This window comes from Oncorhynchus kisutch, unplaced genomic scaffold, assembly GCF_002021735.2.
Source record: "Oncorhynchus kisutch isolate 150728-3 unplaced genomic scaffold, Okis_V2 scaffold995, whole genome shotgun sequence".
Taxonomy (NCBI): domain Eukaryota; kingdom Metazoa; phylum Chordata; class Actinopteri; order Salmoniformes; family Salmonidae; genus Oncorhynchus; species Oncorhynchus kisutch.
The window spans coordinates 32,534-49,050 of record NW_022262940.1 but is presented as its reverse complement, the minus strand read 5'-3'; the positions used below and the strand labels follow the sequence as shown (position 1 = coordinate 49,050).

The following is a 16,517-nucleotide window of genomic DNA, read 5'->3' as shown; positions in this document are numbered from 1 at the left end:
TAACTGTGTGTTCCAGACTCGGTGGGGTGTGTGGACCCAGAGGAGTGTGTGAGGGTGTGTGGAGCGGAGGTGGGCTGCTCCAACATCGCCTTCCCAAAACTGGTCATCGAACTCATGCCCAGCGGTGAGTGAGTGTGTGTAATGCTGTATGTGTGTAAAAGCCTGGTGTAGATTGTATCCATCATGTCTCTGGGTGGTGTAGAATGTCTCTGGGTGGTGTAGAATGTCTCTGGGTGGTGTAGAATGTCTCTGGGTGGTGTAGAATGTATCCGTCATGTCTCTGGGTGGTGTAGATTGTATCCGTCATGTCTCTGGGTGGTGTAAAATGTCTCTGGGTGGTGTAGAATGTATCAGTCATGTCTCTGGGTGGTGTAGAATGTATCAGTCATGTCTCTGGGTGGTGTAGAATGTCTCTGGGTTGTGTAGAATGTCTCTGAGTTGTGTAGAATGTATCCGTAATGTCTCTGGGTGGTGTAGAATGTATCAGGAACGTAGAACTTGCTCTTAATATATATGAATGTCCTCATCGTTGGTTTGAGAAGCTAAAGTTACAATAACATAAATTTAAGAAATCTAACTTGTAGCGTTTAGATGAATCAGTCCAAGTCTCCTGCTGCTGGATTTCAGATCAGACAGTGTCTCTAATACAACCATGTTCAGCAGGTAAGACCCTTTTAGACAATACCATGGGCTTGGCTTGGATTGGAATAGACAATACCATGGGCTTGGCTTGGATTGGAATAGACAATACCATGGGATTGGGTTGAATTGGAATAGACAATACCATGGGGTTGGGTTGAATTGGAATAGACAATACCATGGGGTTGGCATGAATTGGAATAGACAATACCATGGGGTTGAATTGGAATAGACAATACCATGGGGTTGGCATGAACTGGAATAGACAATACCATGGGGTTGGGTTGAATTGGAATAGACAATACCATGGGGTTGGCTTGAACTGGAATAGACAATACCATGGGATTGGGTTGAATTGGAATAGACAATACCATGGGGTTGGGTTGAATTGGAATAGACAATACCATGGGGTTGGCATGAATTGGAATAGACAATACCATTGGGGTTGAATTGGAATAGACAATACCATGGGGTTGGCATGAACTGGAATAGACAATACCATGGGGTTGGGTTGAATTGGAATAGACAATACCATGGGGTTGGCTTGGATTGGAATAGACAATACCATGGGGTTGGCTTGAACTGGAATAGACAATACCATGGGGTTGGGTTGAACTGGAATAGACAATACCATGGGGTTGAATTGGAATAGACAATACCGTCGGATTGGCTTGGAATAGACAATACCATGGGCTTGAATTGGAATAGACAATACCATGGGGTTGGCTTGGAATAGACAATACCGTGGGGTTGGATTGGAATAGACAATACCGTGGGGTTGGGTTGGATTGGAATAGACAATACCATGGGGTTGAATTGGAATAGACAATACCATGGGCTTGGCTTGAACTGGAATAGACAATACCATGGGTTTGGCTTGAATTGGAATAGACAATACCATGGGGTTGGCTTGGAATAGACAATACCATGGGGTTGACTTGAATTGGAATAGACAATACCATGGGCTTGAATTGGAATAGACAATACCATGGGGTTGGCTTGAATTGGAATAGACAATACCGTGGGGTTGGGTTGGATTGGAATAGACAATACCATGGGGTTGGCTTGGAATAGACAATACCATGGGCTTGAATTGGAATAGACAATACCATGGGCTTGAATTGGAATAGACAATACCATGGGCTTGAATTGGAATAGACAATACCATGGGGTTGGCTTGGAATAGACAATACCATGGGGTTGGATTGGAATAGACAATACCATGGGCTTGAATTGGAATAGACAATACAGTGGGGTTGAATTGGAATAGACAATACCATGAGGTTGAATTGGAATAGACAATACCACAGGCTTGAATTGGAATAGACAATACCATGGGGTTGAATTGGAATAGACAATTCCACAGGCTTGATTTGGAATAGACAATACCATGGGGTTGGCTTGAATTGGAATAGACAATACCATGGGGTTGGCTTGAATTGGAATAGACAATACCATGGGGTTGGCTTGGACTGGAATAGACAATACCACGGGCTTGGATTGGAATAGACAATACCATGGGGTTGGCTTGATTTGGAATAGACAATACAATGGGCTTGAATTGGAATAAACAATACCGTGGGGTTGGCTTGAACTGGAATGGACAATACCATGGGCTTGAATTGGAATATACAATACCGAGGGGTTGGCTTGGATTGAAATAGACAATACCATGGGCTTGAATTGGAATAGACAATACCGTGGGGTTGAATTGGAATAGACAATACCACAGGCTTGAATTGGAATAGACAATACCATGGGGTTGAATTGGAATAGACAATACCATGGGGTTGGGTTGAATTGGAATAGACAATACCGTGGGCTTGAATTGGACTAGACAATACCGTGGGGTTGGTTTGAATTGGAATAGACAATACCGTGGGGTTGGCTTGATTTGGAATAGACAATACCACGGGGTTGGCTTGAATTGGAATAGACAATACCACGGGCTTGAATTGGAATAGACAATACCATGGGGTTGGCTTGAATTGGAATAGACAATACCATGGGGTTGGCTTGAATTGGAATAGACAATACCATGGGGTTGGGTTGGATTGGAATAGACAATACCATGGGGTTAGCTTGAATTGGAATAGACAATACCATGGGGTTGGCTTGAATTGGAATAGACAATACCATGGGGTTGGCTTGAACTGGAATGGACAATACCATGGGCTTGAATTGGAATAGACAATACCTAGGGGTTTGCTTGAATTGGAATAGACAATACCATGGGCTTGAATTGGAATAGACAATACCATGGGCTTGAATTGGAATAGACAATACCACCGGCTTGATTTGGAATAGACAATACCATGGGGTTGGCTTGAATTGGAATAGACAATACCATGGGGTTGGCTTGAATTGGAATAGACAATACCATGGGGTTGGCTTGGACTGGAATAGACAATACCACGGGCTTGGATTGGAATAGACAATACCATGGGGTTGGCTTGATTTGGAATAGACAATACAATGGGCTTGAATTGGAATAAACAATACCATGGGGTTGGCTTGAACTGGAATGGACAATACCATGGGCTTGAATTGGAATATACAATACCGAGGGGTTGGCTTGGATTGAAATAGACAATACCATGGGCTTGGATTGGAATAGACAATACCGTCGGATTGGCTTGGAATAGACAATACCATGGGCTTGAATTGGAATAGACAATACCATGGGGTTGGCTTGGAATAGACAATACCGTGGGGTTGGATTGGAATAGACAATACCGTGGGGTTGGGTTGGATTGGAATAGACAATACCATGGGGTTGAATTGGAATAGACAATACCATGGGCTTGGCTTGAACTGGAATAGACAATACCATGGGTTTGGCTTGAATTGGAATAGACAATACCATGGGGTTGGCTTGGAATAGACAATACCATGGGGTTGACTTGAATTGGAATAGACAATACCATGGGCTTGAATTGGAATAGACAATACCATGGGGTTGGCTTGAATTGGAATAGACAATACCGTGGGGTTGGGTTGGATTGGAATAGACAATACCATGGGGTTGGCTTGGAATAGACAATACCATGGGCTTGAATTGGAATAGACAATACCATGGGGTTGGCTTGAATTGGAATAGACAATACCGTGGGGTTGGGTTGGATTGGAATAGACAATACCATGGGGTTGGCTTGGAATAGACAATACCATGGGCTTGAATTGGAATAGACAATACCATGGGCTTGAAATGGAATAGACAATACCATGGGCTTGAATTGGAATAGACAATACCATGGGGTTGGCTTGGAATAGACAATACCATGGGGTTGGCTTGGAATAGACAATACCATGGGGTTGACTTGAATTGGAATAGACAATACCATGGGCTTGAATTGGAATAGACAATACCATGGGGTTGGCTTGAATTGGAATAGACAATACCGTGGGGTTGGGTTGGATTGGAATAGACAATACCATGGGGTTGGCTTGGAATAGACAATACCATGGGCTTGAATTGGAATAGACAATACCATGGGCTTGAAATGGAATAGACAATACCATGGGCTTGAATTGGAATAGACAATACCATGGGGTTGGCTTGGAATAGACAATACCATGGGGTTGGATTGGAATAGACAATACCATGGGCTTGAATTGGAATAGACAATACAGTGGGGTTGAATTGGAATAGACAATACCATGAGGTTGAATTGGAATAGACAATACCACAGGCTTGAATTGGAATAGACAATACCATGGGGTTGAATTGGAATAGACAATTCCACAGGCTTGATTTGGAATAGACAATACCATGGGGTTGGCTTGAATTGGAATAGACAATACCATGGGGTTGGCTTGAATTGGAATAGACAATACCATGGGGTTGGCTTGGACTGGAATAGACAATACCATGGGGTTGGCTTGGACTGGAATAGACAATACCACGGGCTTGGATTGGAATAGACAATACCATGGGGTTGGCTTGATTTGGAATAGACAATACAATGGGCTTCAATTGGAATAAACAATACCGTGGGGTTGGCTTGAACTGGAATGGACAATACCATGGGCTTGAATTGGAATATACAATACCGAGGGGTTGGCTTGGATTGAAATAGACAATACCATGGGGTTGAATTGGAATAGACAATACTGTGGGGTTGAATTGGAATAGACAATACCACAGGCTTGAATTGGAATAGACAATACCATGGGGTTGAATTGGAATAGACAATACCATGGGGTTGGGTTGAATTGGAATAGACAATACCGTGGGCTTGAATTGGAATAGACAATACCGTGGGGTTGGGTTGAATTGGAATAGACAATACCGTGGGGTTGGCTTGATTTGGAATAGACAATACCACGGGGTTGGCTTGAATTGGAATAGACAATACCACGGGCTTGAATTGGAATAGACAATACCATGGGGTTGGCTTGAATTGGAATAGACAATACATTGGGGTTGGCTTGAATTGGAATAGACAATACCATGGGGTTGGGTTGGATTGGAATAGACAATACCATGGGGTTAGCTTGAATTGGAATAAGACAAAACCATGGGGTTGGCTTGAATTGGAATAGACAATACCATGGGGTTGGCTTGAACTGGAATGGACAATACCATGGGCTTGAATTGGAATAGACAATACCTAAGGGTTTGCTTGAATTGGAATAGACAATACCATGGGCTTGAATTGGAATAGACAATACCATGGGCTTGAATTGGAATAGACAATACCATGGGGTTGGCTTGAATTGGAATAGACAATACCATGGGTTTGGCTTGAATTGGAATAGACAATACCATGGGGTTGGCTTGGACTGGAATAGACAATACCACGGGCTTGGATTGGAATAGACAATACCATGGGGTTGGCTTGATTTGGAATAGACAATACAATGGGCTTGAATTGGAATAAACAATACCATGGGGTTGGCTTGAACTGGAATGGACAATACCATGGGCTTGAATTGGAATATACAATACCGAGGGGTTGGCTTGGATTGAAATAGACAATACCATGGGCTTGAATTGGAATAGACAATACCATGGGTTTGGCTTGAATTGGAATAGACAATACCATGGGGTTGGCTTGGAATAGACAATACCATGGGGTTGACTTGAATTGGAATAGACAATACCATGGGCTTGAATTGGAATAGACAATACCATGGGGTTGGCTTGAATTGGAATAGACAATACCATGGGGTTGGCTTGAATTGGAATAGACAATACCGTGGGGTTGGGTTGGATTGGAATAGACAATACCATGGGGTTGGCTTGGAATAGACAATACCATGGGCTTGAATTGGAATAGACAATACCATGGGCTTGAATTGGAATAGACAATACCATGGGCTTGAATTGGAATAGACAATACCATGGGGTTGGCTTGGAATAGACAATACCATGGGGTTGGATTGGAATAGACAATACCATGGGCTTGAATTGGAATAGACAATACCGTGGGGTTGAATTGGAATAGACAATACCATGATGTTGAATTGGAATAGACAATACCACAGGCTTGAATTGTAATAGACAATACCACGGGCTTGATTTGTAATAGACAATACCATGGGGTTGGCTTGAATTGGAATAGACAATACCATGGGGTTGGCTTGAATTGGAATAGACAATACCATGGGGTTGGCTTGGACTGGAATAGACAATACCACGGGCTTGGATTGGAATAGACAATACCATGGGGTTGGCTTGATTTGGAATAGACAATACAATGGGCTTGAATTGGAATAAACAATAAGGTGGGGTTGGTTTGAACTGGAATGGACAATACCATGGGCTTGAATTGGAATATACAATACCGAGGGGTTGGCTTGGATTGAAATAGACAATACCATGGGGTTGAATTGGAATAGACAATACCGTGGGGTTGAATTGGAATAGACAATACCGTGGGGTTGAATTGGAATAGACAATACCATGAGGTTGAATTGGAATAGACAATACCACAGGCTTGAATTGGAATAGACAATACCATGGGGTTGAATTGGAATAGACAATACCATGGGGTTGGCTTGAATTGGAATAGACAATACCATGGGGTTGGCTTGAATTGGAATAGACAATACCATGAGGTTGAATTGGAATAGACAACACCGTGGGGTTGGCTTGAATTGGAATAGACAATACCATGGGGCTGGCTTGGATTGGAATAGACAATACCATGGGCTTGAATTGGAATAGACAACACCATGGGGTTGAATTGGAATAGACAATACCATGGGGTTGAATTGGAATAGACAATACCATGAGGTTGAATTGGAATAGACAATACCACAGGCTTGAATTGGAATAGACAATACCATGGGGTTGAATTGGAATAGACAATACCATGGGGTTGGCTTGAATTGGAATAGACAATACCATGGGGTTGGCTTGAATTGGAATAGACAATACCATGAGGTTGAATTGGAATAGACAACACCGTGGGGTTGGCTTGAATTGGAATAGACAATACCATGGGGCTGGCTTGGATTGGAATAGACAATACCATGGGCTTGAATTGGAATAGACAACACCATGGGGTTGAATTGGAATAGACAATACCATGGGGTTTATTTATTTATTTATTTTATTTTACCTTTATTTAACCAGGTAGGCAAGTTGAGAACAAGTTCTCATTTACAATTGCGACCTGGCCAAGATAAAGCAAAGCAGTTCGACAGATAAAACGACACAGAGTTACACATGGAGTAAAAACAAACATACAGTCAATAATGCAGTATAAACAAGTCTATATACAATGTGAGCAAATGAGGTGAGAAGGGAGGTAAAGGCAAAAAAAGGCCATGATGGCAAAGTAAATACAATATAGCAAGTAAAATACTGGAATGGTAGTTTTGCAATGGAAGAATGTGCAAAGTAGAAATAAAAAAATAATGGGGTGCAAAGGAGCAAAATAAATAAATAAATACAAATTAAATACAGTTGGGAAAGAGGTAGTTGTTTGGGCTAAATTATAGGTGGGCTATGTACAGGTGCAGTAATCTGTGAGCTGCTCTGACAGTTGGTGCTTAAAGCTAGTGAGGGAGATAAGTGTTTCCAGTTTCAGAGATTTTTGTAGTTCGTTCCAGTCATTGGCAGCAGAGAACTGGAAGGAGAGGCGGCCAAAGAAAGAATTGGTCTTGGGGGTGACTAGAGAGATATACCTGCTGGAGCGTGTGCTACAGGTGGGAGATGCTATGGTGACCAGCGAGCTGAGATAAGGGGGGACTTTACCTAGCAGGGTCTTGTAGATGACATGGAGCCAGTGGGTTTGGCGACGAGTATGAAGCGAGGGCCAGCCAACGAGAGCGTACAGGTCGCAATGGTGGGTAGTATATGGGGCTTTGGTGATAAAACGGATTGCACTGTGATAGACTGCATCCAATTTGTTGAGTAGGGTATTTGAGGCTATTTTGTAAATGACATCGCCAAAGTCGAGGATTGGTAGGATGGTCAGTTTTACAAGGGTATGTTTGGCAGCATGAGTGAAGGATGCTTTGTTGCGAAATAGGAAGCCAATTCTAGATTTAACTTTGGATTGGAGATGTTTGATATGGGTCTGGAAGGAGAGTTTACAGTCTAACCAGACACCTAAGTATTTGTAGTGGTCCACGAATTCTAAGTCAGAGCCGTCCAGAGTAGTGATGTTGGACAGGCGGGTAGGTGCAGGTAGCGATCGGTTGAAGAGCATGCATTTAGTTTTACTTGTATTTAAGAGCAATTGGAGGCCACGGAAGGAGAGTTGTATGGCATTGAAGCTTGCCTGGAGGGTTGTTAACACAGTGTCCAAAGAAGGGCCGGAAGTATACAGAATGGTGTCGTCTGCGTAGAGGTGGATCAGGGACTCACCAGCAGCAAGAGCGACCTCATTGATGTATACAGAGAAGAGAGTCGGTCCAAGAATTGAACCCTGTGGCACCCCCATAGAGACTGCCAGAGGTCCGGACAGCAGACCCTCCGACTTGACACACTGAACTCTATCAGAGAAGTAGTTGGTGAACCAGGCGAGGCAATCATTTGAGAAACCAAGGCTGTCGAGTCTGCCGATGAGGATATGGTGATTGACAGAGTCGAAAGCCTTGGCCAGATCAATGAATACGGCTGCACAGTAATGTTTCTTATCGATGGCGGTTAAGATATCGTTTAGGACCTTGAGCGTGGCTGAGGTGCACCCATGACCAGCTCTGAAACCAGATTGCATAGCAGAGAAGGTATGGTGAGATTCGAAATGGTCGGTAATCTGTTTGTTGACTTGGCTTTCGAAGACCTTAGAAAGGCACGGTAGGATAGATATAGGTCTGTAGCAGTTTGGGTCAAGAGTGTCCCCCCCTTTGAAGAGGGGGATGACCGCAGCTGCTTTCCAATCTTTGGGAATCTCAGACGACACGAAAGAGAGGTTGAACAGGCTAGTAATAGGGGTGGCAACAATTTCGGCAGATAATTTTAGAAAGAAAGGGTCCAGATTGTCTAGCCCGGCTGATTTGTAGGGGTCCAGATTTTGCAGCTCTTTCAGAACATCAGCTGAATGGATTTGGGAGAAGGAGAAATGGGGAAGGCTTGGGCGAGTTGCTGTTGGGGGTGCAGTGCTGTTGTCCGGGGTAGGAGTAGCCAGGTGGAAAGCATGGCCAGCCGTAGAAAAATGCTTATTGAAATTCTCAATTATGGTGGATTTATCAGTGGTGACAGTGTTTCCTATCTTCAGTGCAGTGGGCAGCTGGGAGGAGGTGTTCTTATTCTCCATGGACTTTACAGTGTCCCAGAACTTTTTTGAGTTAGTGTTGCAGGAAGCAAATTTCTGCTTGAAAAAGCTAGCCTTGGCTTTTCTAACTGCCTGTGTATAATGATTTCGTTGGGTTGAATTGGAATAGACAATACCGTGGGCTTGAATTGGAATAGACAATACCGTGGGGTTGGGTTGAATTGGAATAGACAATACCACGGGCTTGAATTGGAATAGACAATACCATGGGGTTGGCTTGAATTGGAATAGACAATACCATGGGGTTGGCTTGAATTGGAATAGACAATACCATGGGGTTGGGTTGGATTGGAATAGACAATACCATGGGGTTAGCTTGAATTGGAATAGACAATACCATGGGGTTGGCTTGAATTGGAATAGACAATACCATGGGGTTGGCTTGAACTGGAATAGACAATACCATTGGCTTGAATTGGAATAGACAATACCATGGGCTTGAATTGGAATACACAATACCCAGGGGTTTGCTTGAATTGGAATAGACAATACCATGGGCTTGAATTGGAATAGACAATACCATGGGCTTGATTTGGAATAGACAATACCATGGGCTTGAATTGGAATAGACAATACCACGGGCTTGATTTGGAATAGACAATACCATGGGGTTGGCTTGAATTGGAATAGACAATACCATGGGGTTGGCTTGGACTGGAATAGACAATACCACGGGCTTGGATTGGAATAGACAATACCATGGGGTTGGCTTGATTTGGAATAGACAATACCCAGGGGTTTGCTTGAATTGGAATAGACAATACCATGGGCTTGAATTGGAATAGACAATACCATGGGCTTGATTTGGAATAGACAATACCATGGGCTTGAATTGGAATAGACAATACCATGGGGTTGGGTTGAATTGGAATAGACAATACCGTGGGCTTGAATTGGAATAGACAATACCATGGGCTTGAATTGGAATAGACAATACCATGGGCTTGATTTGGAATAGACAATACCATGGGCTTGAATTGGAATAGACAATACCACGGGCTTGATTTGGAATAGACAATACCATGGGGTTGGCTTGAATTGGAATAGACAATACCATGGGGTTGGCTTGGACTGGAATAGACAATACCACGGGCTTGGATTGGAATAGACAATACCATGGGGTTGGCTTGATTTGGAATAGACAATACCCAGGGGTTTGCTTGAATTGGAATAGACAATACCATGGGCTTGAATTGGAATAGACAATACCATGGGCTTGATTTGGAATAGACAATACCATGGGCTTGAATTGGAATAGACAATACCATGGGGTTGGGTTGAATTGGAATAGACAATACCGTGGGCTTGAATTGGAATAGACAATACCATGGGCTTGAATTGGAATAGACAATACCATGGGCTTGATTTGGAATAGACAATACCATGGGCTTGAATTGGAATAGACAATACCACGGGCTTGATTTGGAATAGACAATACCATGGGGTTGGCTTGAATTGGAATAGACAATACCATGGGGTTGGCTTGGACTGGAATAGACAATACCACGGGCTTGGATTGGAATAGACAATACCATGGGGTTGGCTTGATTTGGAATAGACAATACAATGGGCTTGAATTGGAATAAACAATACCGTGGGGTTGGCTTGAACTGGAATGGACAATACCATGGGCTTGAATTGGAATATACAATACCGAGGGGTTGGCTTGGATTGAAATAGACAATACCATGGGCTTGAATTTGAATAGACAATACCGTGGGGTTGAATTGGAATAGACAATACCGTGGGGTTGGGTTGGATTGGAATAGACAATACCATGGGGTTGGCTTGGAATAGACAATACCATGGGCTTGAATTGGAATAGACAATACCATGGGCTTGAATTGGAATAGACAATACCATGGGCTTGAATTGGAATAGACAATACCATGGGGTTGGCTTGGAATAGACAATACCATGGGGTTGGATTGGAATAGACAATACCATGGGCTTGAATTGGAATAGACAATACCGTGGGGTTGAATTGGAATAGACAATACCATGATGTTGAATTGGAATAGACAATACCACAGGCTTGAATTGTAATAGACAATACCACGGGCTTGATTTGTAATAGACAATACAATGGGCTTGAATTGGAATAAACAATAAGGTGGGGTTGGTTTGAACTGGAATGGACAATACCATGGGCTTGAATTGGAATATACAATACCGAGGGGTTGGCTTGGATTGAAATAGACAATACCATGGGGTTGAATTGGAATAGACAATACCGTGGGGTTGAATTGGAATAGACAATACCATGGGGTTGGCTTGAATTGGAATAGACAATACCATGGGGTTGGCTTGGACTGGAATAGACAATACCACGGGCTTGGATTGGAATAGACAATACCATGGGGTTGGCTTGATTTGGAATAGACAATACAATGGGCTTGAATTGGAATAAACAATAAGGTGGGGTTGGTTTGAACTGGAATGGACAATACCATGGGCTTGAATTGGAATATACAATACCGAGGGGTTGGCTTGGATTGAAATAGACAATACCATGGGGTTGAATTGGAATAGACAATACCGTGGGGTTGAATTGGAATAGACAATACCGTGGGGTTGAATTGGAATAGACAATACCATGAGGTTGAATTGGAATAGACAATACCACAGGCTTGAATTGGAATAGACAATACCATGGGGTTGAATTGGAATAGACAATACCATGGGGTTGGCTTGAATTGGAATAGACAATACCATGGGGTTGGCTTGAATTGGAATAGACAATACCATGAGGTTGAATTGGAATAGACAACACCGTGGGGTTGGCTTGAATTGGAATAGACAATACCATGGGGCTGGCTTGGATTGGAATAGACAATACCATGGGCTTGAATTGGAATAGACAACACCATGGGGTTGAATTGGAATAGACAATACCATGGGGTTGAATTGGAATAGACAATACCATGAGGTTGAATTGGAATAGACAATACCACAGGCTTGAATTGGAATAGACAATACCATGGGGTTGAATTGGAATAGACAATACCATGGGGTTGGCTTGAATTGGAATAGACAATACCATGGGGTTGGCTTGAATTGGAATAGACAATACCATGAGGTTGAATTGGAATAGACAACACCGTGGGGTTGGCTTGAATTGGAATAGACAATACCATGGGGCTGGCTTGGATTGGAATAGACAATACCATGGGCTTGAATTGGAATAGACAACACCATGGGGTTGAATTGGAATAGACAATACCATGGGGTTTATTTATTTATTTATTTTATTTTACCTTTATTTAACCAGGTAGGCAAGTTGAGAACAAGTTCTCATTTACAATTGCGACCTGGCCAAGATAAAGCAAAGCAGTTCGACAGATAAAACGACACAGAGTTACACATGGAGTAAAAACAAACATACAGTCAATAATGCAGTATAAACAAGTCTATATACAATGTGAGCAAATGAGGTGAGAAGGGAGGTAAAGGCAAAAAAAGGCCATGATGGCAAAGTAAATACAATATAGCAAGTAAAATACTGGAATGGTAGTTTTGCAATGGAAGAATGTGCAAAGTAGAAATAAAAAAATAATGGGGTGCAAAGGAGCAAAATAAATAAATAAATACAAATTAAATACAGTTGGGAAAGAGGTAGTTGTTTGGGCTAAATTATAGGTGGGCTATGTACAGGTGCAGTAATCTGTGAGCTGCTCTGACAGTTGGTGCTTAAAGCTAGTGAGGGAGATAAGTGTTTCCAGTTTCAGAGATTTTTGTAGTTCGTTCCAGTCATTGGCAGCAGAGAACTGGAAGGAGAGGCGGCCAAAGAAAGAATTGGTCTTGGGGGTGACTAGAGAGATATACCTGCTGGAGCGTGTGCTACAGGTGGGAGATGCTATGGTGACCAGCGAGCTGAGATAAGGGGGGACTTTACCTAGCAGGGTCTTGTAGATGACATGGAGCCAGTGGGTTTGGCGACGAGTATGAAGCGAGGGCCAGCCAACGAGAGCGTACAGGTCGCAATGGTGGGTAGTATATGGGGCTTTGGTGATAAAACGGATTGCACTGTGATAGACTGCATCCAATTTGTTGAGTAGGGTATTTGAGGCTATTTTGTAAATGACATCGCCAAAGTCGAGGATTGGTAGGATGGTCAGTTTTACAAGGGTATGTTTGGCAGCATGAGTGAAGGATGCTTTGTTGCGAAATAGGAAGCCAATTCTAGATTTAACTTTGGATTGGAGATGTTTGATATGGGTCTGGAAGGAGAGTTTACAGTCTAACCAGACACCTAAGTATTTGTAGTGGTCCACGAATTCTAAGTCAGAGCCGTCCAGAGTAGTGATGTTGGACAGGCGGGTAGGTGCAGGTAGCGATCGGTTGAAGAGCATGCATTTAGTTTTACTTGTATTTAAGAGCAATTGGAGGCCACGGAAGGAGAGTTGTATGGCATTGAAGCTTGCCTGGAGGGTTGTTAACACAGTGTCCAAAGAAGGGCCGGAAGTATACAGAATGGTGTCGTCTGCGTAGAGGTGGATCAGGGACTCACCAGCAGCAAGAGCGACCTCATTGATGTATACAGAGAAGAGAGTCGGTCCAAGAATTGAACCCTGTGGCACCCCCATAGAGACTGCCAGAGGTCCGGACAGCAGACCCTCCGACTTGACACACTGAACTCTATCAGAGAAGTAGTTGGTGAACCAGGCGAGGCAATCATTTGAGAAACCAAGGCTGTCGAGTCTGCCGATGAGGATATGGTGATTGACAGAGTCGAAAGCCTTGGCCAGATCAATGAATACGGCTGCACAGTAATGTTTCTTATCGATGGCGGTTAAGATATCGTTTAGGACCTTGAGCGTGGCTGAGGTGCACCCATGACCAGCTCTGAAACCAGATTGCATAGCAGAGAAGGTATGGTGAGATTCGAAATGGTCGGTAATCTGTTTGTTGACTTGGCTTTCGAAGACCTTAGAAAGGCACGGTAGGATAGATATAGGTCTGTAGCAGTTTGGGTCAAGAGTGTCCCCCCCTTTGAAGAGGGGGATGACCGCAGCTGCTTTCCAATCTTTGGGAATCTCAGACGACACGAAAGAGAGGTTGAACAGGCTAGTAATAGGGGTGGCAACAATTTCGGCAGATAATTTTAGAAAGAAAGGGTCCAGATTGTCTAGCCCGGCTGATTTGTAGGGGTCCAGATTTTGCAGCTCTTTCAGAACATCAGCTGAATGGATTTGGGAGAAGGAGAAATGGGGAAGGCTTGGGCGAGTTGCTGTTGGGGGTGCAGTGCTGTTGTCCGGGGTAGGAGTAGCCAGGTGGAAAGCATGGCCAGCCGTAGAAAAATGCTTATTGAAATTCTCAATTATGGTGGATTTATCAGTGGTGACAGTGTTTCCTATCTTCAGTGCAGTGGGCAGCTGGGAGGAGGTGTTCTTATTCTCCATGGACTTTACAGTGTCCCAGAACTTTTTTGAGTTAGTGTTGCAGGAAGCAAATTTCTGCTTGAAAAAGCTAGCCTTGGCTTTTCTAACTGCCTGTGTATAATGATTTCGTTGGGTTGAATTGGAATAGACAATACCGTGGGCTTGAATTGGAATAGACAATACCGTGGGGTTGGGTTGAATTGGAATAGACAATACCACGGGCTTGAATTGGAATAGACAATACCATGGGGTTGGCTTGAATTGGAATAGACAATACCATGGGGTTGGCTTGAATTGGAATAGACAATACCATGGGGTTGGGTTGGATTGGAATAGACAATACCATGGGGTTAGCTTGAATTGGAATAGACAATACCATGGGGTTGGCTTGAATTGGAATAGACAATACCATGGGGTTGGCTTGAACTGGAATAGACAATACCATTGGCTTGAATTGGAATAGACAATACCATGGGCTTGAATTGGAATACACAATACCCAGGGGTTTGCTTGAATTGGAATAGACAATACCATGGGCTTGAATTGGAATAGACAATACCATGGGCTTGATTTGGAATAGACAATACCATGGGCTTGAATTGGAATAGACAATACCACGGGCTTGATTTGGAATAGACAATACCATGGGGTTGGCTTGAATTGGAATAGACAATACCATGGGGTTGGCTTGGACTGGAATAGACAATACCACGGGCTTGGATTGGAATAGACAATACCATGGGGTTGGCTTGATTTGGAATAGACAATACCCAGGGGTTTGCTTGAATTGGAATAGACAATACCATGGGCTTGAATTGGAATAGACAATACCATGGGCTTGATTTGGAATAGACAATACCATGGGCTTGAATTGGAATAGACAATACCATGGGGTTGGGTTGAATTGGAATAGACAATACCGTGGGCTTGAATTGGAATAGACAATACCATGGGCTTGAATTGGAATAGACAATACCATGGGCTTGATTTGGAATAGACAATACCATGGGCTTGAATTGGAATAGACAATACCACGGGCTTGATTTGGAATAGACAATACCATGGGGTTGGCTTGAATTGGAATAGACAATACCATGGGGTTGGCTTGGACTGGAATAGACAATACCACGGGCTTGGATTGGAATAGACAATACCATGGGGTTGGCTTGATTTGGAATAGACAATACAATGGGCTTGAATTGGAATAAACAATACCGTGGGGTTGGCTTGAACTGGAATGGACAATACCATGGGCTTGAATTGGAATATACAATACCGAGGGGTTGGCTTGGATTGAAATAGACAATACCATGGGCTTGAATTTGAATAGACAATACCGTGGGGTTGAATTGGAATAGACAATACCATGAGGTTGAATTGGAATAGACAATACCACAGGCTTGAATTGGAATAGACAATACCATGGGGTTGAATTGGAATAGACAATACCATGGGGTTGAATTGGAATAGACAATACCGTGGGATTGAATTGGAATAGACAATACCATGGGGTTGGCTTGAATTGGAATAGACAATACCATGGGGTTGGCTTGAATTGGAATAGACAATACCATGGGGTTGGCTTGACTTGGAATAGACAATACCATGGGGTTGAATTGGAATAGACAATACCATGGGGTTGGCTTGAATTGGAATGGACAATACCATGGGGTTGGCTTGAATTGGAATAGACAATACCATGGGGTTGGGTTGAATTGGAATAGACAATACTGTGGGGTTGGCTTGACTTGGAATAGACAATACT

General features: G+C 43.0%; 1 protein-coding gene across 2 annotated transcripts in view; it reads left to right on the top strand.

Annotated features, from left to right (window-relative positions):
- Window positions 1-16,517, top strand: part of LOC109888246 (sodium/glucose cotransporter 5) — an 82,704-nt gene that overhangs the window by 49,736 nt on the left and 16,451 nt on the right. For both annotated transcript variants that reach the window (XM_031817336.1, XM_031817337.1), the window contains one exon: window positions 17-124. In XM_031817336.1, the coding sequence (XP_031673196.1) occupies window positions 17-124 (108 nt within the window). The remainder of the gene's footprint in view (window positions 1-16; window positions 125-16,517) is intronic.